Source organism: Aspergillus flavus, chromosome 3, assembly GCF_009017415.1.
Source record: "Aspergillus flavus chromosome 3, complete sequence".
NCBI lineage: Eukaryota > Fungi > Ascomycota > Eurotiomycetes > Eurotiales > Aspergillaceae > Aspergillus > Aspergillus flavus.
This window is the reverse complement of record NC_092407.1, coordinates 2,566,095-2,585,219: the sequence shown is the minus strand read 5'-3', so window position 1 is coordinate 2,585,219 and position 19,125 is coordinate 2,566,095. Positions and strand designations below refer to the sequence as shown.

The window sequence follows — 19,125 nt, the reverse complement described above, 5'->3', positions numbered from 1 at the left end:
ACTATGTGTTGTCCCTATTGCTGCGGGTCATAAGATACAACAATATTCACTATGTGGTCCTTTCTGCAGGACCTTTTCTTTGTGGGATAGAATGGTTATAGCTAAAATGAGCCTCTTAGTATCCACATTACTTTTTTATTTTTTCGGCAGTCATTAGAATGGCTCAGCGAACGAGTCACACACATTGAGTTTTGATACCAGAGCTCTAATGTGGGTGAGAGCGAGAGCTGATTTCCCCATGGGGAGGTTGCGGAACTGATTCCTTCGCAATGTGGAGCTTATTTCTTAGGCTAATGTCAAGCAACACGGCACTGCATGGGGCATGATGATCCCTAGCTATCGCGACGCTCCTGCATTTAAAACGCTAAAAGGAATTTTCTTTTGTATGAACATGGCACCCAACCTAGGGCTTTAAATCTCACGAGGATTGCAGAAACACAGAAGCTGCTGAGTCAGACGCAAGGATGAATCACGTGTGGATACGGTGGGGCAACGCACCGAAAAGGGAAATCGGGGAGACGGCCAACATTGGAAGTTTTGGTTCCAACACGACACTCTTGATATGCACCAGGATCTCGGATGCGGCCCCTAGTGACCTCAGTGTGGGATGAAGGTTTCTTACTTATCCGATTAACGAGCGGCGTTCCCCACCGGCAAGCTGTTCTCCACTCAACTGCTTCCAGCACACGGCTTGAGCTGTGCCATCCAACTTTAGCCGGCCGAGCCTGGACCATGAGACGATGGGGGAGGAGGGTGCTAAGGACTTTGGGCCCGGAATAAAGCCCGATGTCAACTTCCAGGATTCAAATGGTTCTAGCTCAGCGGGCCAATACGCACTTCGGCCTGCTAGTAATCATGCGAGCAACGGAGCAGGGCCGTCCAAGAACAACCAATCCCCCAGGACGGGCCCGCAGGCCTCCCAGTCCAGAAACTTCGAGTTCGTGTTAGTTACAGATAATGAGTCTCGGCGTCAGGTACGCCGTCATGCTATGCGTCAATATATGCATCAGCGGCGCTTGGACAGCATTGCTCGCCTAGGGGCATCCCGTATACCTGTTAGCGGTTGGACCACCCGTCCTCCCTCTGACAGTCATGTATCAGACACTTCTTCCCGCGTGGAAGAAGTACAAGAGGAGACTTATGCAAAGGTCAAAGCAGAATCACCGACTATGACCGAGGATCAAAATAATACAGAACACACTAGAAGACCCTCACGGTTACTGATACCAAAACTGCACAAGGTTAAACGTGAGGAGGAGACTTCTCCTCCGATTGCTGAATACACAACGTCTGACCCTCGCGCGTCTCCTGGAGAAGGAGGCAGGCGAGATCCCTTTAGCTGCTATCCGATCTCAGTTAACCATGTGGATCATGAGTTGATCCAGCACTGTAAGTCCTGATCCTCTCGCATCCTGAGTTTGCCCATAGATTTGGTACGAATTGAGAGTAGTGGAAGCGGCGGACGTCCAGGCTCTCGTAGGGGCTTTGTTCTCTGATATGGCTGGGAGCTTACAATTTGAAGTTGTGGTGACTTATCCGTCCATGATGTATAAATTCGCCGAATCTATTGCGAACAATCCATTGATGGAGATATTCCGACAATTCGCATTACATGATGAGCTTCCTTTTCAAGCCATGCTTGCCATTGCCTCCAAGCATCGTGCGGGCGTAGAAGGAAAGGCGGAATCTGTCCAGAGTCTCACCCACAAAATGCGAGCGCTGCGACTAATGAATGAACGCATCCAAGCAGACTCTATGGGTCAGCATGATGGGACTATCTATGCTGTGGCTACTATGGCCGTTATTGAGGTAGGCTTCATCCTTGCTTGTTAATTCCAACAGCTGACACCGTGGAGAAATGGTCGAAGGATGCTTCAATAGAACGGATGCATTTCAGGGGATTAGCGTCAATGATCAGAAATCGAGGAGGAATGCAAGGAATGCGAGCCTCGAGCCCCTTCCTGGAGAAAGTCTTATACTGGTAATCTTCACAGCAGCTTAAAGCCTCTATCCCGATGTAGTCATCGACTAAATTTTGTGCAGGGTTGACTTCAGTTGCGCTCCAAAGGCGATATATGGTACTTCGCTACCTTGGTCTGGAACCTTACCTGACAGTCCTCCCGCTGGACTTGATTTTGTCGACACTAACCTCCATTTTGCTATCCCCCATCATTTCGCAACAGAAGAAGGTGCAGAAAGCCTCTGTGACCAACTCCGGGCATCTGAAGATTTCTTAAGATTTTTCCGCCGCCTTCATGAGCTGGAATACACTGCACTCGAATCACCTTCTATCATGGTATCTAGCAATACTGGTCACCGCAACAAGCGCTTTGGCCCTGGCACCCAGTTATATTCGATCCTCACTATGCTCCCAGATTACGACCATGGGATCCGCGATGTGCGATTCATTGACGAATTCACATGCATGTCATGTCTCTTCTTCCTCGCTGTTGCGTTATACGATTGTTACTCAACATCTTCCAACTTCGACCGGTACCTTGATTGGCTGGACTTGGAGATAAAAAAGCTCAATCCGCATACGAACCCCAGCATTACCTCCGTACTATGGCTTTTCCTAAATAACGGTGGCTATCCAAATGACCAGGCTTGCGACGCAGGAGAGAGATGCTGGATCGTCTCCCGAATGATCCGCATTTCCAAACGTCTGGAATGGAAACGCCACGGGACAATCTGGGACCGTCTTCGGCAAGTCTTAATAGATTTCATTCTAACTCAACAAGAATGTGCCCTTGGAACAGACCAAGTCAATGAAGAGGCCCTCGCGGCTCGACAGCAGAAGCGCCGGCGATCGGCCGAATACTTTTGGAATGAGGACGAAATGCGCGAAGATATTTTGGACTTTGACCTCAGATCTTTCACACCATATTCGGAGACAAATGTACCAATCCTTACATGACTAGCAGGCCTGAATGCAGTGCTTGCTATACAGTCAATCCATGATGCTAATGATGATGACGAGTATGATTACGGTAACGGATATCATGAGAAAAGAAAAATTGCCTTGCATAGGGATCTCTTTGGTTCATCCTTTCTTCTTTTGCTAGCTGCAGAGGCGTTGGATACTCTCCTTTTATTACTTCATCCAACATCAACTCTTCGAAATGATACGTTCATGCCCCTTCAAAGGGTGATATATATAGCTTAATCTATGTACAACGGTGCGGGATCAAGGCATACGAGGAAGAATGAGTCTCTAAAGACTAGTTGAAACCTTGTGATAGCTTTACTCGATCTACTAATCAATTAATTATCCCTTGCCACAGACCCAAAAAAGCAAGGGTGCCTGAGGCATTTACTAGTCAGCGTTCATGTAAGGGTGGGTGGAGTAACCAGAGTCTGCATTCCATAGTCTACAATCTTGGAACTTGAACGTAGTGTAAAAATTTCCAGTGATCAATAGTTCGGAACACGTATCCCAATAAACACTATAGGAGAAATTACACTGGCATAGTTTGCAAACGGGTCCAGTATGTTTCTTCTTAAGTTGACGTCCGTAAATTGACGAGACTCATCCGCGCCGGGTCTATGAATCTATTATACATCCGGCCGTACATACATACACACATTCATGTCATATCGTGATAACCAGTTCAAATCACTTGGTGGGTATTTGGATTGCACTCTAACCATTAATAATAAGGAAAGCATCCACGGATTCGAGTTCAGACTTCCATGGTCCGTGGAAAACATAATTCAATAACATGCCGTCAAGGGTAAATGTAAATAAAGTCCAGGAAACGCAACTCATAAACGGTCCATCCTCGTTCACGCCTCGTTATACGATCAACCCAGTCCATGGTATCAAACGTAAAAATAGAAACTTGCTGATGAAAGCCCAGGGTGGGCATGGTGGGTCACTGGAAAACGTGTGTGTTCTCTCTTTTTTTCAAAGCTGGCTAAGTCGTTTATATCTGCATCGCTGCATATCAATCCCATGATAACGTTAAAAAGAAATATGCGAAATAGAAACATGGCGCAACTAGGTTGGCTTGTCGCATCCGATTCTGCCTAGTAGTGCCTTGCGATCGCTCTGCTCACCGAGTCGAACCCGCCCACGTGCGCGAGGGCGTACGGTAGATGATCCGTTCAATCGGCGCCAGTCGGCAGTGGTGCCATCAGAACCTGCCGCACTTCCATTAGGGCCATCCTTGCTCGAGATTCTCATCTCCATCTCTTCTTCTTCCTCATCATCACTGCGCGAGTCCTCTGCATTTCCAGTACGGAGAACACCAACCGCAACGCGGATGACCATCGCGAACCAGATGATGGACAACACCTGAAGGAATAGCAGGAGGGATAGGAAGATCCACTTGATGGTGCGATTCATGCAGATAGGACCATCGATGTTCAGGAATGGGTAGAAAAGATGGGCCAGTTGATCGGGGTACCCATCGTTCGAGATCATTTCGGCGGTTGTTCCGGAATAACAGCCGTACGACATCCTCGCGGGAACCTCCTTAAAGATGGACCAGCACAGCAGAGGGTACATTATATGACGTGTGATCAGCCACGTGAGCATGAAAACACCGAAGGCAACGTTGCACGCCAGCTCGTAACCAAAGTACTTCAATATTTTTGCGGTCTATCCGTGCAGTCAGTATACTGGACCTTTAGAAAGACATCAATTGGGACCTACTGGCAACAAGAGATCCACGATATCCATCAGACACAAAACCACATTAGAGACATTGTAGAATCCGTATATATAGGCGGAGGTTAAGAGAGTGCTGGTGATGATGTGATGGGTAAACATTTGATAGTGGTCTTTTCTCCGCTCCTCGATGTTGATGACGAAAATCTGCTGTATCCAGAATGAAAGCTGTGCCAGGAGATACCATTTGAGCGAGCCTGAGACGCCGCGAGCAGGCCACTCATCCCAGATGGCGGCAAAATTCATCCAGTGATTGGAGTTCGACCAAATGTACTACACCGACGGTCAGTGTCCGGAGCAACCACACAACTAGTGGAATTGTACGAACCATGCCGAAAGTCCAGAAGAACGCGTAGTACAGCCACATCCAGCCTTGTTCGGCAAACCGAACTGAAGCTTTCCGTTTCAGTCCTGTATGCATCGCAATTGGTCGAAGAACCCAGTCAATTACAATGGCCCGGATGGCCGTAAAGGCGATCGCGGAACTAGCGACAAAGTAAATATCATCCCATCCCTGAACGTAAACGCCTTGAGAAGCTTGATAGTAGGATAGTTGGAAGAACGGAGCGGTATAAGGTCTTAGAGAAGGGTAGAGATGGTGCACGGCCAATAGCATAGAAAGGATTGTCAATGAAATTCCTGTACATCAACCGACCGTTAGCAAAGACAATGCCACTGTTTGTTCTGCTCTCTAGAAGTCCACGCATAGAAACCACATAGACGGCAGTCGAAGGAGCAAGCAAGCCAAACAAAGGATAGGATCGAATCATTCATACGTACCGATTTGATTGTCAACTACCCATTCTCGGAACGTGGTTTCTTTCACGGCAGGGCGGTGGCCCGTGGAAACACAGGCATTGAGCTCTGTGACCGACTGCGACGGCGCTTCTTTGGTCATGACGAGAAGACTCAAGTGTTGGAGGATCAAGGATCCTAAAATGCCTAGCAAGAACGATAACTGTTCTGCACCAATGGCGGAACCAACAAAGAGGAAAATGGAAAGGACAGGGTAGAGAAGCGGGCGAGAGTGGTTCCCGACCACTGTTCCGTCGCGGTTAAGCAGTAGTTACTTGAACCCGCGGTTCCGCTGCGGGTACCTCTTTTTGTTGGGTTTGGCTGGGCTGGAATGCCTGGAGTCTCAGGCAGATCAAGGGACGGGACCGTGGTGCCAGACCGGTCGGGATCATTTATTTTTAAAATTTATAGATCGATAATCCAAAGGAAAGAGAATCAACTTCTCGTTTTCAACCCAGAAGAGAAACGAGATATAGAGAGGAAACCCTAAACGATAAAAATTAGAGGGGGAAAAAACCAAAAAAAAAAAAAAAAAAGAATTAAAAAAAGAGACAGAGAGAAAGAGAAGGAGGGAGATGAGGGGAGTGTTTCACAAGAGGGACGGCCCACAGCCAGTTACGTATGCAGTACATGGGATTACTCTGGCTCTACCTAAAGACCTGAAGTATCAGGGAAGTACTCCGTACCACCACCAGTGTGCCAGAGTACACCGCCTGTGAAAATCCCATCACCTCAAGGTTCCCAACCTCCGCACGGCTTTCCCCAATGGTCGTCGTCGTTCTCTACACACGCTCTTTCTAGAGGCTGTTCCGTTTCGCTTGGTCCACGACTAATGTACGATTGTTCGGGTCATCTGGTTATCTAACGCCTAGTGCTACGACCCTGGAGGAATAGTGAACGGCCCATCATTTGGAATTTAGGGTTTTAAAGTACTGCACTAAGGGAAACCACCTGACCCTCTCTTCCTCTCAAGACGATGCGGGGAGTGTTGCCAGACCAGCTACGTAGCATGGACAATCGTGATGCAAATTTTGAAGATCTAAACTTGCTATTCTTTGTATTTCATTCCACTCTTCATAACGCCGGTGGTAAAATAATAATGTACATATATTTATATGGCGCATTTAACTATGGAATATCCACTACAACAAATACTATGATTTCTCATGAGGCTCAGCATCATTATCCAAGTCGGCCGTCACTCCATTGACATATTCCGCCGCGCTAACACCCAACTTGGCCAAATCTACTCCTCCTTCACCTGCCATCGCCCGCGACATAGCTCGCACCACTTCTTCTTCCTCCCAGATATTAGTCGACAGACCTCCACCGTCGGCCTTAGTGGTGTCCGCGTTCATCGCAACAACTGCCCGCCAATATGCATCATCTCGGTCTTTCAACACTTTGTCCCTGACAACCGCATTGCGAGCCACGTTCACGGCGTGGAGCTTCGCAGTGGCTCCAGACAGAGCCGACAGGGATGAGCCCACCAACTGATCCACTTGTTCCGCTTGGGAGGGAGGGGTGAAGAAGAAACGGTGGGTGGCCGTCACGTAAATCAAGAAAGAGCAGATGCCGTCAAAGATCGCAAACGCCAAGGGGCGCAACAGGGTGATCTGATGGTACAAACTCGATGGCGGACTGATACCAGCCCGTACAGCAGCGGACGCTGACTGCACTGGATCGTAAGTAAATACGATGTAAGCATCTAGGGTAGCCAGAGCGATGCCCGCCATCGTGAACTTGTTGCGCCAGCCTGCCGCCTCTCGACCTGCGAACGGTGCCGACGTAACCAAGCCCACTATCACCATGTGGAAGAGATGTGGAAGTAGTGTGTGAAAGGGAAGATAATATAGGAGGTAGGTGTTTATATTGTCAAGCGAGCAGAACTGACATCCTGTCAACGTTTCTGGCCCAAAACGTAGGTACACCTTTCTGGCCCCCAGCGACGTAAACTTGGACCGTAGTAGTGTGTCTGCGTCTGTCAATGTGTTCTCTGGTCTATAGCGCGCCAGCCGATTGAATACGACGTCCGTTGGAGTATTGAGGCGTGAACGTGTCAGAGTGAAGATGTTTGGGCTCGGCGCATGGGGGTTAAACGGTAGGCTAAGGAGTAAGAAGAAGATGATCGCAAAGAAGAGAACATTCAGGGCACGCGATGCATCCTGAGGGAGAGCCCGAGGCGCTGGACGTGATGCTAATGCGACTCGCGTACTCCGGTAGAAGTTGACGATACGAGGTAAAATGATCGGTGCGAAGAAGATCAAGAGAGATTTGATGCTATGATAGGTCAGTGTCAGCCAATAAATACGTCAACAATATTATTCCTGGATGTCTAGAATACATACGTTCCAAAGGAGATCCCTAGTTCCACCATCTTTCCAATTTGTCGTATAGCGTTGGCTGTCGCATCGCCCGACGACAATTTGAAAGAAATGAAGCTCAGGTGTCATAAACGCCCTTTCGGTCGATCTTATCGGCGGTGGGCGCCAAGCAGCGGTTGTCATCTACCAATAAGTACGGCGGACTAAATCTAGCTAACGGACAAAACTTCGGATTATCAGATTTTTTACCGAAATCTCGCTGTTTTACATTCGGCCACGACTGCCACGCACTTTAAGATATAGATTTAATAAAGCTCTAAAATATACTATTATATAGAATATTTATTATTAAAGATTTAAGATAGTAGTTTTATTTTATATATAATCAATAATATTCATTAAATTAATAGTGGTAATAGTAGTAGTAATAGTAGTGGTAATAGTAGTAGTAATAGTAGTAGTAATAGTAATAGTAATAGTACTGAGTGGTAGTGCTGTATTGGTAGTGGTAGTGGTAGTGGTGGTGGTGGTAGTAGTGGTGGTAGTGGTGGTGGTAGTGATGGTAGTGGTAGTAGAGCTAATATACAGTGCGTTGGTATTGGTAAATTTGGTAATATTTTATTTTGTCCGTAAGCTAGATTTAGTCCGCCGTAAATAAGATTACAGATTGTCGACAATGAATGTAAAGTAGTAGGTAGTATACACATTGAAACTTGTACTTTGGACGTACCTCATACTATGGACAGAACGGTGTAGTCATATCCATACCTACACATGTTGCGTAAGTTCTAACGTGTTCGCATGGTTCTTATCATTTCATTGCTACAACATCATGAACCCCGAAAGGTACAGCACTAGCAAGCTATGAGGAACACTTTGAAAAAACGAAGAAGCAGTATAGAACGCATGATATTCCAAATGATCTCAGTCGCTGATTTCTTAAAAACAATCCACGCTTTATAAAAAAAATGCAAAGGTATCATTCATCCGCTTAACGAAAGGTTTTAGTCATCTGGCCTAAAGGGATTAAACATGCCCAGACTGCATCGCCGGATGATGGGCTAAGTCGGGGATAGCAACTCCTGATGAATCTCTTGAATATTTTGATGACGCTGCGTCATCCGTGTTCACTAGTCCATTTATTTTCAGTGGAAATCGAGGCATGGCAGATTGTCTCCTTGGGGTCGACTCTGTACTGTACTTTGGCAGCGTATCTTCTCGCTTCATGCAGAGCTGAAACGACCGTTGGCTGTCAGTTCGCTTGACCACTTTCTGTGGTGCAACTGCTCCATACACCCGGACATGGCGTGCAGTGACACCGCTACTGCTGTCAGCGAAGACAAAGCTCTGCAATTCCATTGGCTTCGGTCAGTGTAAGTCCTATGCCACATCCAGTGAAGAAAGCTTACCGCGACCAGGTTAATAGCGCTCATAACCATAGCCAATATCCCGGCAGAGAGAACAATTTGCCAGAACGAGGTTCCCAGGGACTCCTGGCTTGTAGCCTCCGTATTTAAGTCACCCAAAATACAGACTCCAAGTATCAGCATCGCGAGTGCCAGGGTGATAAACCCAGAATCCTGACCCAACAGGGGCCAGTTGTGATCAAAATAACCGCGGAAGAAAGGGAGCTCCGAGATTATAAGGATTACTGTCATCATAATCATTTAACAATCTGACCAAGAAGCTTGTTAACAAGGGCGCCGCAATCACTTACAGCTAACTCCGGCGGTCATGACGTGAGATGCCGCCTGGAAGAAAAAGAAGCTGCTCAGCAGCGAGATTTTCACCAGCATCACCGCGCACGCAGCGATGATGTCTAACAAGGCGATTATGTTCAAGACCCGAATCGCATTAAGAATCACAAAACCTGGACCTGCCAAGGATTCTTTCAATGAAGCCATCATGAGTGCGGTTTTATAATGAAGACAATACGCCTGTACCTGCCCGTCCAAACTTATGCAAAGCTATTCCAGGATCCTTATAGCAATGTATTCGAAAAATGGTACTCGAGTGAGGTTGAAGAGAGAAACTGATAATAAGGAAGGTGGGAACGCGACTCTAAGGACTGACCAGCAGCGGACTGTTTTCGGATACTGAAGGGGGTAGAGAAAGAAAGAGCGACAAGGTCAAGGTTAACCTGAGGGTTAAAGAAGAAATTAGATCAACATAACTCAACCAGGACATTGCCCCCGGAGCCTTGTTGATGAGTCCTGGCGCGCCACAAAATGTCGGGAAAGAACCCCAAGCGTATTGTCAGACAGCGACAATAGGTACAATAGGCAGGAGTCGGGCCTGAAACACGCTCAATGTTCTATCGAGCGACAATACCCATTCATCTTTATCCTGGCGCAAATTGTTGCGATTTCTTTGTCTCCCATCGCAGCTCGGTGTTTCATTAACTTTTCAACAGCGACTAATCGGCGCTACCGTGGATTTTGGTTGGTGTTTACAGGAGATTTCTTTAGCGCTGCCTTATACATACGGAAAACACAATCATTGACTTACATATTCGCTCGATATTTGCCGTACTTACAGAGTCCCAGGCCTGAGAAGGAGATTGGCTTTGATCGCGGGCGCTTCCCATCCAGCTTGAACTTCGAGCATCATGGTAAATTTACCCTTCCCTGCTCGGCATGCGACTCATTGGGTCCCGTCACTGAGCTGACTAGAAAATATAATCTAGGGTTAAGCGCCCACTCCATTCTTTATTTTTAGGACTACTCCACTACCTTATGGGATCATCGTTAAGATTATGCAGGGTGCATCTTCCACAGGTGCATTAGAGCACTATTTGTTCACCCAATCGCCCACCCGATCTAACCGCCCAAGTGGTGGCACTGCACATATACCTGGATAGCTCGTTCTAACCTTGAACCAATCCATTCGATCTGGGAGTTGTCTAATCTAATACCTGATCTTGTTCATAAAGAGATTATCCTCCTCATAATCCGGGGGTGGCTCCCTCGCTCCTCACTCTCCGTGTGCACTAGTCCTCTCAAATGAGCGCTGCTGCACAGTACTACTATGGTATGTTCCCACAAGATGCGCTCTGCAGTCGTCAACGAAGCCCTTTCCCCGATCTGATAGTTTACTAGTCGAGAAACTTTCTCCGTACTCTGGTCCCTGGCAACAAGCCAAATATTGAGTAGGAAATCATGGTCAAAAACAAGCGAATAGATAGCTCACACAACAGTTAGTGTCGTTGCAGTCCATGGCCTTAACCCTAAAAACAAGGTAAACCATGCGGAGAGGACTTGGGAGTCCAATGGGAAATTGTGGCTTGAGGATTTCCTCCCTAACAAGCTTCCACGTGCCAGGACAATGCTCTTCGGTTATAAGTCCAATGTTAGCATTGAGTCTTCTTCAGCTGGCGTGCGAGAGCAGGCGCAAAATCTTCTTATTCAACTAGGTCTAGAGAGAAAGACCTGTGAATGTCGGCCTATCTTATATATTTTTCATAGTCTAGGGGGAATTGTAGTCAAGGAGGTATTCAATCCATGTCAAATTACAGCCCACGCTAAAGCTGACACCAACAGTCGCTTGTGCAAGCGAGACTTGGTATGTCATATGAAACTATCGGTGCATCAACGATTGGCATAACGTTTTTTGGGACCTTTCATCAAGGATCACGCTTAGCACCTATAGGGGACGTATTCGCTAAAATTGTGAGAGCTATCTTAAGGCATCCGAAGAATACTTTTATGAATGCTTTCAAAAGCGACGACTTGTATGCCAGGGAAATATCGTCGAATTTTCAACAGTTACTTGAAAAGTACCGATATCTAAATTTCTGCAAGACCTTACCGTTAAAAAACTTTGGACTAGTGTGTTTGCTACCTCGTGCTATGTAATATTTGGACACTGCTGATCTGTAATAAGATAGTGGAAATGAGATCAGCAACTCTTGGTCTGCCTGATTCTCGTGAGATGGTAGTGGCTTTGGACGCTGATCACGAATCTATTTGCAGATTAGCGAGCGAAGATGATGATGACTATAGACGTGTCTCTTCGCTGATTGTCGAACTTGCCGCATCAGTAACTGGGCCGTCGTTAAGAAGCTTCAGTACTTTAGGGTCGACATATGTTGCAGAAAAAGTTAACGCGAACTTTTGTATGTTAATCATGCAAGAATTCGCGGCGGCTGCTAATACCGGATCTTTGCGATAGTCATTCTACCGTACTCGCGCAACTCTGGATTTGTTGGCGGGGGGCCCTATCCTTGAGAGTCTGGGAGTCTGTCTTGCTTCATTCAGAATGCTTCATAACCGAATTGCCCTATATGGACTTGGCGGGTGTTGGGTTAGTTCCTGTATAACACGATCCCTGAACGTCAGACTAACTGCAACAGCAAGTCACATGTAGCTATCGAATTTGCCTACCGATTTACTACAGAGCACCCCGAGGAATCTGTATTTTGGGTCCACGCCAGCAGTATCGACCGATTTAAACAAGGATACTGTGATCTTCTTGACGCATGTGGCGTTTTTCCTGAAGTAGATAATCGAGATTCTGACAGACCGATGCGTGTGAGAGAGTGTCTAGAGAAGCAGCATCATGAGTGGCTACTCATTACCGATAATGCGGACGAAGCCTCGTTGCTCACTTCAGAGGGCAGTATCAAAGGAGGCAAGTTAGGAACAGCAACGCAAGCACATAAGCATCAGTCAATCTTGGATTACCTCCCTGATTGCCCCCATGGCTCAATTATCATCACAACTCGAGATCGTGTGACAGGAGTTAGATTCACCAAAAGTTGCGCGCAAAATCTTATTGAGGTCGTCTCTATGACGGAGGCAGAGTCAGCATCCCTTATCAAGTCTACTGCGACTGAACAGTGTCCTGAGGACTCCGAAGTAGACGAACTTGCTGAATTACTAGAGCATCTGCCGCTTGCTATAGTACAAGCTATGTCTTTCATACAGGAGAACGCACTAACGGTGGGTGAATATATCGAGTTATACAATGACAGCGACGAAACTCGGATGGATTTACTATGCGAACCATTTGAAACTTTAGGGAGGGATACGGAGGTCTCAAATGCCCTTGCTACGACGTTAATGGTCTCCATCAACCACATTAAAGAGCGAGACACCAAAGTCATTGGGGTCTTATCGCTGCCTGCTTTCCTTGACCACTCTCATATGCCTAAGAGTTTACTTCAAAAACAATTAAAGAAGGCACTGGATCTCGTCAAGACCCTAGGCACATTGAAGACACTCTCCCTTATAACCCCTAGCAGGGACAAAGACAGCTTTTCGTTGCATCGGTTGATGCAACTAGTGTTACGTAAATGGCTGATAATCAAGGACGACTTTGAGGAGAAGGCCATTCAGGCTATGGATATCTTGCTGGAGCGTTCCCTGGTGCCAATTTCGAGAATTGGGGTATTTGCGGAGCTTATCTGCCTCATGCCCAGTCAACCCTCAGGTTTATTCCAGAACTGCATGGAGAGGGCTTGAAGAAGAGGAGGTTGTATCTTCAAGAAGGTATAGCTTATTGCCTGTGGTCACAGGGCCGCTGTAATGAGGCCGAGGAACTAGATATTCTGATATTGGAGGAGAAAAAGCAGTACTTTGGTAGGGATCATCCAGAGACCTTGGAGAGTATGGCTAGCCTGGCATCGACATATCAAAACCAGGGAAGGTGGTCGGAGGCAGAAGCATTGGATATGTATATTGTCGAAACAAGGAAAAAGCTGCTGGGGCCACGCCACAATCTTACTTTGACTAGTATGGCAAACCTAGCCTCGGCCTATGAGTACCTTGGCCGACTCCAAGAGGCAGAGACTCTGAGAGTGGAAGTTTTAGAAGAGAGAAAGTCCAACTTTGGGGAGGAACATGACAGCACGATCGGCGCTATGGCTAGCCTAGGGGCTCTCTACCTTGACCTAGGGAAAATGGAAAGCGCAGAGGTTCTGATACGACGTTCCTGGAGTTGGAGAAAAAATTATGGCTCGGGGCACCAAGTAACTTGGCTGAGCGCTGGCACCATGGCTCAGTTGTATAGAGCTCAAGGAGAATTCCAAAAAGCAGAAGACTTGAGCATCGAAACTATTCGGACAATCGAGAGCGCTCTAGGGCCGAATCATTCCCTGTGCCTCCAAAGCAAGAGCAACTTGGCAGGCATTTATACAGAGATTAGAGAATGGGACAAGGCATAGGGACTACTCATACAGATATTAGAAAGAGCTGGAAAACAGGATTCGGTCCCATATGATATGCTGGCCAGAAAAGATAGACTGGCAACGATATATTGGAACAAGGGACTCGTGAGAGAGTCCGAAATTCTCGAGAGGGAACTGTTCAAAGAAAGCATTCAAAAGCTAGGTCAGCGCCATTCTCTCACATTGAAATGCAAATACTCTGTGGCAGTAATCCTAAACCGTCATGGCCGAGAAGCAGAGGCAATCCAGTTGTTGGTCGAGACGACGAATAACGAGGAAGTACTTGGGCCTTTCCACGAGAACACTCTGACATCTATCGGGACACTGTCGGAATGGTGTGGCGCAGACAAGGCTATAAGCATGCTTCTAGAAGCTCAGGAAGCCCGGGATAAATATTCGCACGTCACAGTGGCCTGGGAGTCTATCGTGAACCTCCTTCAACAGATGGAATTGGGTTGATGCTGAGTGAGATATACTGGGCCGCCATTCAAGGGAAAACCAGGCAGTTACACATAGTATATAAGTATATATCAAATTTTTTTCTTTTTTAAAATATATATATATATATATATATATAAAAGGGTCATGCGAATCGGAATATCTCCTCTGTAAAGGCCAATCCTCCGAGCCAAAGTAATTTTACAGGTTGAATAAAATACATTTCGAAGGAATATTGGCTACTAGCAATGTTGACTTGGTGGCTTTGCAGACTGTTGGTTAAAATAGGATTAAATGGATACCGGCGGAACCTTCCATGACCCTTGTACTTTTAAAAAGTCCTACTCGATAAGATTAAATAGTATTGGAAGTTCCTAAAAGCAAACTTTTTTTTTTACCGTCATTTTTTAAGCGCCCCCCTTTTCCTCATCCCCATCCCAGCAGCTTCCGCAGACAAGGAACCAATAATATATATAAATAAATAAAAATAATTATATAGTCACAAACAAAAGAGAAGGAGCCAAGACAAAAAAAAAATCCAACATCGATCAAGATGACCCGCGGAAACCAGAGAGACCAAGATCGCATCAAGAACCAGAAAAAAGCAGCAAAGAAGGTAAATGATATTTGTTATACAGAATTACATCCCACTACTACGGATCTCCACTGTCGGGTGTTCACTAACACCATGTCTAGAAAACAGCCAACAGTTTGTCCGGGACGCAGTACCAGCAGAAAAAGGAGTCGGATGCCGAGATCATGCGAAGGAAACAAGCAAATGGTAAGTATTTTCCACTCTGTCTACCGGTGACACACAATCCGCCGACAGCATCATTCTGTTCGTCTATCATTCACTAACTCCTGGTGTTTGAAATTAGCCGACGCAGCGAAAGCCGGATCCGATAAAAAGAAATGACCAGTATTTGCTTGGATCCATCGCATATACCACCCCCCTTCGCTTCAATGAACGTCCTCTTGTGATATATCCCTCGAGCAACATCCGCTTTTTTGGATTATAACCATATTCGCTGGAGCGCATGTGTTTGGAGAGATGCCATATGTTGGTGACGGGAATGATGGATCTATGCGGGCTATTTCATATAATACACTGGATACCATACAGGGAAGTTGGGGGCTACTGGCGCATATTATTATAGCATTATATCTAGCGAGGCGTTATTCGAACGCGGAGGAGTTTCCATTCTTTGTACCCAGAGCGACGTATCACGAAGGCACGAGAGATTACATTAATCATACCTGTTGCTTAAAACATTAAATTTCTCAACATTTGGTGGCATCTCGCCACGGCCCGAACGTGGGTAGCGTTTGGTGTTTTTGGATATATAGGTCTATTAGGCAACTTGATTGCAGCTATCCCAGTATTTCCTCGCCATCGTCAGCCAAGATTTCCAAGACCGCGCCGGCAGAGCTGTATTCCTTGTCGATTCATCTTGAACCGTGGAAATAGTAGTATAGGAGGTCCCCGGAATCATCTGCAGCGTATTTCTGACCGTTTCCTCCAGACCAAGCGATTGAACAGACAGGTCTATAAAAGTCCAGAGGCTCTCGCCTTCCCACCCGACATCTAAAGCGTAGCCGACCACCTTCTTAACAACATTAGGATGAAGATCTCCTTTCGGAACAACTTCCAGGAGATAGAGCATAAACATCCACCCGGATACATCTGAAGGGTGGGCCAAGCACCAAGGCAGCGCCAAATCAATGATTGACTCGGCCAACGCAGAAGGACCTTGCCGGGCTTTTGTCGTATCGGAAAGGACGCCGAGCACTTGTCTCATGTAGTTGAAAGCATAATAGTTCCGTGGGTGTAGTTCTCCGGCCCGATGGACAACAGCTAGCTCAGATTTTAGCCAGTCGACATTACTCTTCTGTTGTTGGTTTGTTACTTCGAACGGGCTGACGAAGTTTGCTCGTCTCGCTCCCACCTCGCGTATTTCGAGTAACCGAGCTAGCACCCATAATCGATGTTGCCATAACGTCGGGGATTTTGTATGCCGGTGCAAGGGCGAACAAAGGTAAGTTGTCATCAGGGTGAGCTCATTTTCTAGAGCTTGGATAAGCGGCCCCGGATCGTCGGAGGAAAAATCATGGTGTCTGTTGAGGGCGTCCAGCCGTCCGCGTCTCCAGTTGCATGCTGTAATATGCTCGCAGTCGAATAACAAGATTATTTCTGTTGAGACTAGAAGGTCCTCGAGGATCGCGTCCGAAGCGCCGTGCGTTACGCTCTCATTCTCGTTCCGAAGTATCGCGCGTGGAGATCCACATTCGAAGTTGGACCTCGACTTCTCAAAGAATATACGTCTAGCAACCACAAACGACTGAACCAGGTATTTCTTTGTTATACCTACAGAGCATTCGTCTTGGAGCAGGGGACCAAGAGCTGGCGGGAGAATCTCGATCTCAAGAATGCGGTTATTTCTGGTCGAAAAGATCCGGGCGAGTTCTTGGAACGCATTGTCTGAGGCGGACATTGGGATGTTTCAATCTGTCCCATCATTGAACTAGTCAACCGTCATTTATCATGGCGTTGACAATGGCCTTGTGTGGTAGTTTCAGGTGGGTACAATTAGATGCTGTGTTGAAAGGCGGGCAGAAACGCTGCCGACGGATTAAATGGGGCAGAAACGAGAGAGAGGCCAACATGACAACGTCATCCAAGTTACGAGAGTTCATTGTTCCACGACCTCTCCGACTGAGTGTCCAGTTTCTCCTTTTTACTCTTCTTCCACTTGTCTCCTGACCTCAACCCGTCAATTGGGGTTTTCGTCATTTTAAGATCGCACGGAGCAGGTCTGATTATCTCTCCAGCGCAGGTGGGTGCTGTGGTCTCCCACAAACCAAAAAAGTAGCTGTGCAGTCAGTTCCTTCTGTCAGTCATACTTCTCTACCACAACCTAAACTACACGCTTCACGATGCTATCCTTGATCTGGACGATCTTTTTTCTTCATGTTGCCATTTATGTGGTGAATACTGCTGGCGCAAGCACGATTGACAGCCTGGTACGTCCTAACGTTTCCTGATCAAGCTACACCCAGTCACACGGTCCAAACCACTTTAACTGCCACCTTGATCAGCTGTTCCTTGACTGACTAGGCTTTTCTCCTTTAGCTATGGCTCCTCTACCTGAAATTACCCACATCAACTTCGAAGAATGCGCGGGAACAGAGCCGGTTGAAGCGCGAAGCCCTCGAGCTGAAACGAGACATGAACAACACCAGCTCTCAGGATGAATTCGCAAAGTGGGCTAAGCTTAGGCGTCGACATGATAAAACCATGGATGAATACGAACAGCTGAGTATGTGACGTGCCTCCAGCCCTCTTGTTTACATTCTCTTTGAGCCACACCTCCATAACTAGTGCTGAGGCTAATTCAATATACCACACCTACAGATAAAACTCTCACGGCACAGAAGAGCTCCTTCGATTGGAGCGTCAAGATCGCCCGGTGGCTTAGCACGAACGGGTTGAAAATCTTCCTTCAATTCTGGTACTCGAAGACGCCCGTTTTTGCGTTACCTGAAGCGTGGATCCCTTACTACGTGCAATGGATTCTGTCATTCCCCCGAGCTCCTATGGGATCGGTGAGCGTTCATGTTTGGAACAGCGTGTGCGCGACGGCGGTTTCGGTTACGGCGGAGATGGTCACTTCGATGTTTCTGCAAACAGCACGACCTACTCCGGTTGCTACGGCTCAAAAGACGCAATGATTGACGGTTGCCATGTTACATATTATGGGTTGCATGAGAATGTAAAAGAAAACCAAGAGTTTATTCTGTTAGAATAAGAAGATATCTCTCTAATAGTGTACAAGAATGATGTTCTTCAGATATGAAAACAATCGTTTATCGTCAACAACCCCTTACCGTAGTAGGGATTTCAGGGCTTGACTCTATGATTGGTATATCATCATGCGAACAGTGAAAGAAACAGCGAAACAAGATGTAAACAAGGGAGTCCGGCCCCTGCGACAGGGCTTCTGTGCTCGACTCCGTGTGAAGCCAACACGATGCACCGCTTTACCATAAGCTACAGACTCTGGAAGATAAAAGAAGTGAACTTCTCGCCTCAAGAATGAGCCCCATTGAGTTACCCAGTTCCTGCAAGGGAACCAAGCAATCGCATGACTATCCAAACACGACGAATAGCAACCCAGATAAACCCCTCTCCAGCACCCAGTTATACCACCATTGTTTCCACCTTGAAGGCGTCGGATACAAACAGGACACTGGGAGGGAATAGGGCAGTCAGCCGCTATCGAATTGCTTCTATGGCGGCGCGTTTCCGCAGTGCCTGACCGATAAGAAGGTCAGGATGTCCGGGGACTTTCTCCCAAAGCCATTACCTCTCTTGAGAAGAGGAGAATATCCCGTTAGGAATATTCTGTGTGTGAGCTTTGAATGCGATCCTTTGAGCGAGAAGTTGGAGAGAGAGGAAGAATTCGAGAGCGAAAAGTTCCGCTGGCGCTTTTTTTCTAGTCTTTCGGCTGATGGTAGTGGTTCCACTAAGCCTCTGTGGGCTAGTGTAATCACGTGTTACGTATCCTGAACAGCCAATCATGTCCTTTACATTGTGCCGGAATTTGTGTGTCGGACTGTAAGAGAGAGAAAGAAGCGCTGCTGGAAGATATCACCATTTTTCTTTCGATAATGGGAATTTTCAACTAATGTGACTTAAGACTTAGACTAGGAATATAAAACATACAGCCGCT

At 46.8% G+C, this 19,125-nt stretch overlaps 8 protein-coding genes across 8 annotated transcripts; 4 read left to right on the top strand and 4 right to left on the bottom strand.

The window, feature by feature from the left end:
• The first annotated feature begins 259 nt into the window (after positions 1 to 259).
• Positions 260 to 3,320, top strand: F9C07_1425106 (uncharacterized protein). Its single transcript, XM_071508087.1, has 4 exons — positions 260 to 1,389; positions 1,523 to 1,809; positions 1,857 to 1,981; positions 2,044 to 3,320. The coding sequence occupies exons 1-4, from the start codon at positions 741 to 743 to the stop codon at positions 2,915 to 2,917; spliced, it is 1,935 nt and encodes a 644-aa protein (XP_071365060.1). The 5' UTR covers positions 260 to 740; the 3' UTR covers positions 2,918 to 3,320.
• A 680-nt stretch (positions 3,321 to 4,000) lies between these two features.
• Positions 4,001 to 5,570, bottom strand: F9C07_5103 (protein transporter of the TRAM superfamily; the record flags this gene model as incomplete). The annotated part of the gene is made up of 4 exons (XM_041285356.1): positions 4,001 to 4,603; positions 4,658 to 4,945; positions 5,001 to 5,311; positions 5,453 to 5,570. The coding sequence occupies 4 exons, from the start codon at positions 5,568 to 5,570 to the stop codon at positions 4,001 to 4,003; spliced, it is 1,320 nt and encodes a 439-aa protein (XP_041144702.1).
• A 1,051-nt stretch (positions 5,571 to 6,621) lies between these two features.
• Positions 6,622 to 7,844, bottom strand: F9C07_5102 (uncharacterized protein; the record flags this gene model as incomplete). The annotated part of the gene is made up of 2 exons (XM_041285355.1): positions 6,622 to 7,747; positions 7,816 to 7,844. The coding sequence occupies 2 exons, from the start codon at positions 7,842 to 7,844 to the stop codon at positions 6,622 to 6,624; spliced, it is 1,155 nt and encodes a 384-aa protein (XP_041144701.1).
• A 973-nt stretch (positions 7,845 to 8,817) lies between these two features.
• On the bottom strand, positions 8,818 to 9,695 carry F9C07_2230963 (uncharacterized protein; the record flags this gene model as incomplete). The annotated part of the gene is made up of 3 exons (XM_041290971.2): positions 8,818 to 9,138; positions 9,201 to 9,442; positions 9,509 to 9,695. 3 exons carry the CDS (start codon positions 9,693 to 9,695, stop codon positions 8,818 to 8,820), a joined length of 750 nt encoding a protein of 249 aa, XP_041144700.2.
• Positions 9,696 to 10,793: 1,098 nt separating this feature from the next.
• On the top strand, positions 10,794 to 11,711 carry F9C07_5100 (uncharacterized protein; the record flags this gene model as incomplete). The annotated part of the gene is made up of 4 exons (XM_071511306.1): positions 10,794 to 10,821; positions 10,988 to 11,221; positions 11,331 to 11,352; positions 11,678 to 11,711. 4 exons carry the CDS (start codon positions 10,794 to 10,796, stop codon positions 11,709 to 11,711), a joined length of 318 nt encoding a protein of 105 aa, XP_071365059.1.
• A 362-nt stretch (positions 11,712 to 12,073) lies between these two features.
• Positions 12,074 to 15,311, top strand: F9C07_2201889 (TPR repeat protein; the record flags this gene model as incomplete). Its single annotated transcript, XM_071509526.1, has 7 exons — positions 12,074 to 12,093; positions 12,143 to 13,157; positions 13,211 to 13,887; positions 13,981 to 14,411; positions 14,539 to 14,590; positions 15,106 to 15,176; positions 15,274 to 15,311. The coding sequence occupies 7 exons, from the start codon at positions 12,074 to 12,076 to the stop codon at positions 15,309 to 15,311; spliced, it is 2,304 nt and encodes a 767-aa protein (XP_071365058.1).
• Positions 15,312 to 15,673: 362 nt separating this feature from the next.
• Positions 15,674 to 17,053, bottom strand: F9C07_2151182 (uncharacterized protein). The gene has a single exon (XM_041285353.2). The coding sequence runs from the start codon at positions 16,885 to 16,887 to the stop codon at positions 15,748 to 15,750; it is 1,140 nt and encodes a 379-aa protein (XP_041144697.1). The 5' UTR covers positions 16,888 to 17,053; the 3' UTR covers positions 15,674 to 15,747.
• On the top strand, positions 17,054 to 18,184 carry F9C07_2282082 (tryptophan-rich basic nuclear protein). Its single transcript, XM_041290976.2, has 3 exons — positions 17,054 to 17,416; positions 17,526 to 17,712; positions 17,808 to 18,184. Exons 1-3 carry the CDS (start codon positions 17,330 to 17,332, stop codon positions 18,122 to 18,124), a joined length of 591 nt encoding a protein of 196 aa, XP_041144696.1. The 5' UTR covers positions 17,054 to 17,329; the 3' UTR covers positions 18,125 to 18,184.
• Positions 18,185 to 19,125: the final 941 nt, after the last annotated feature.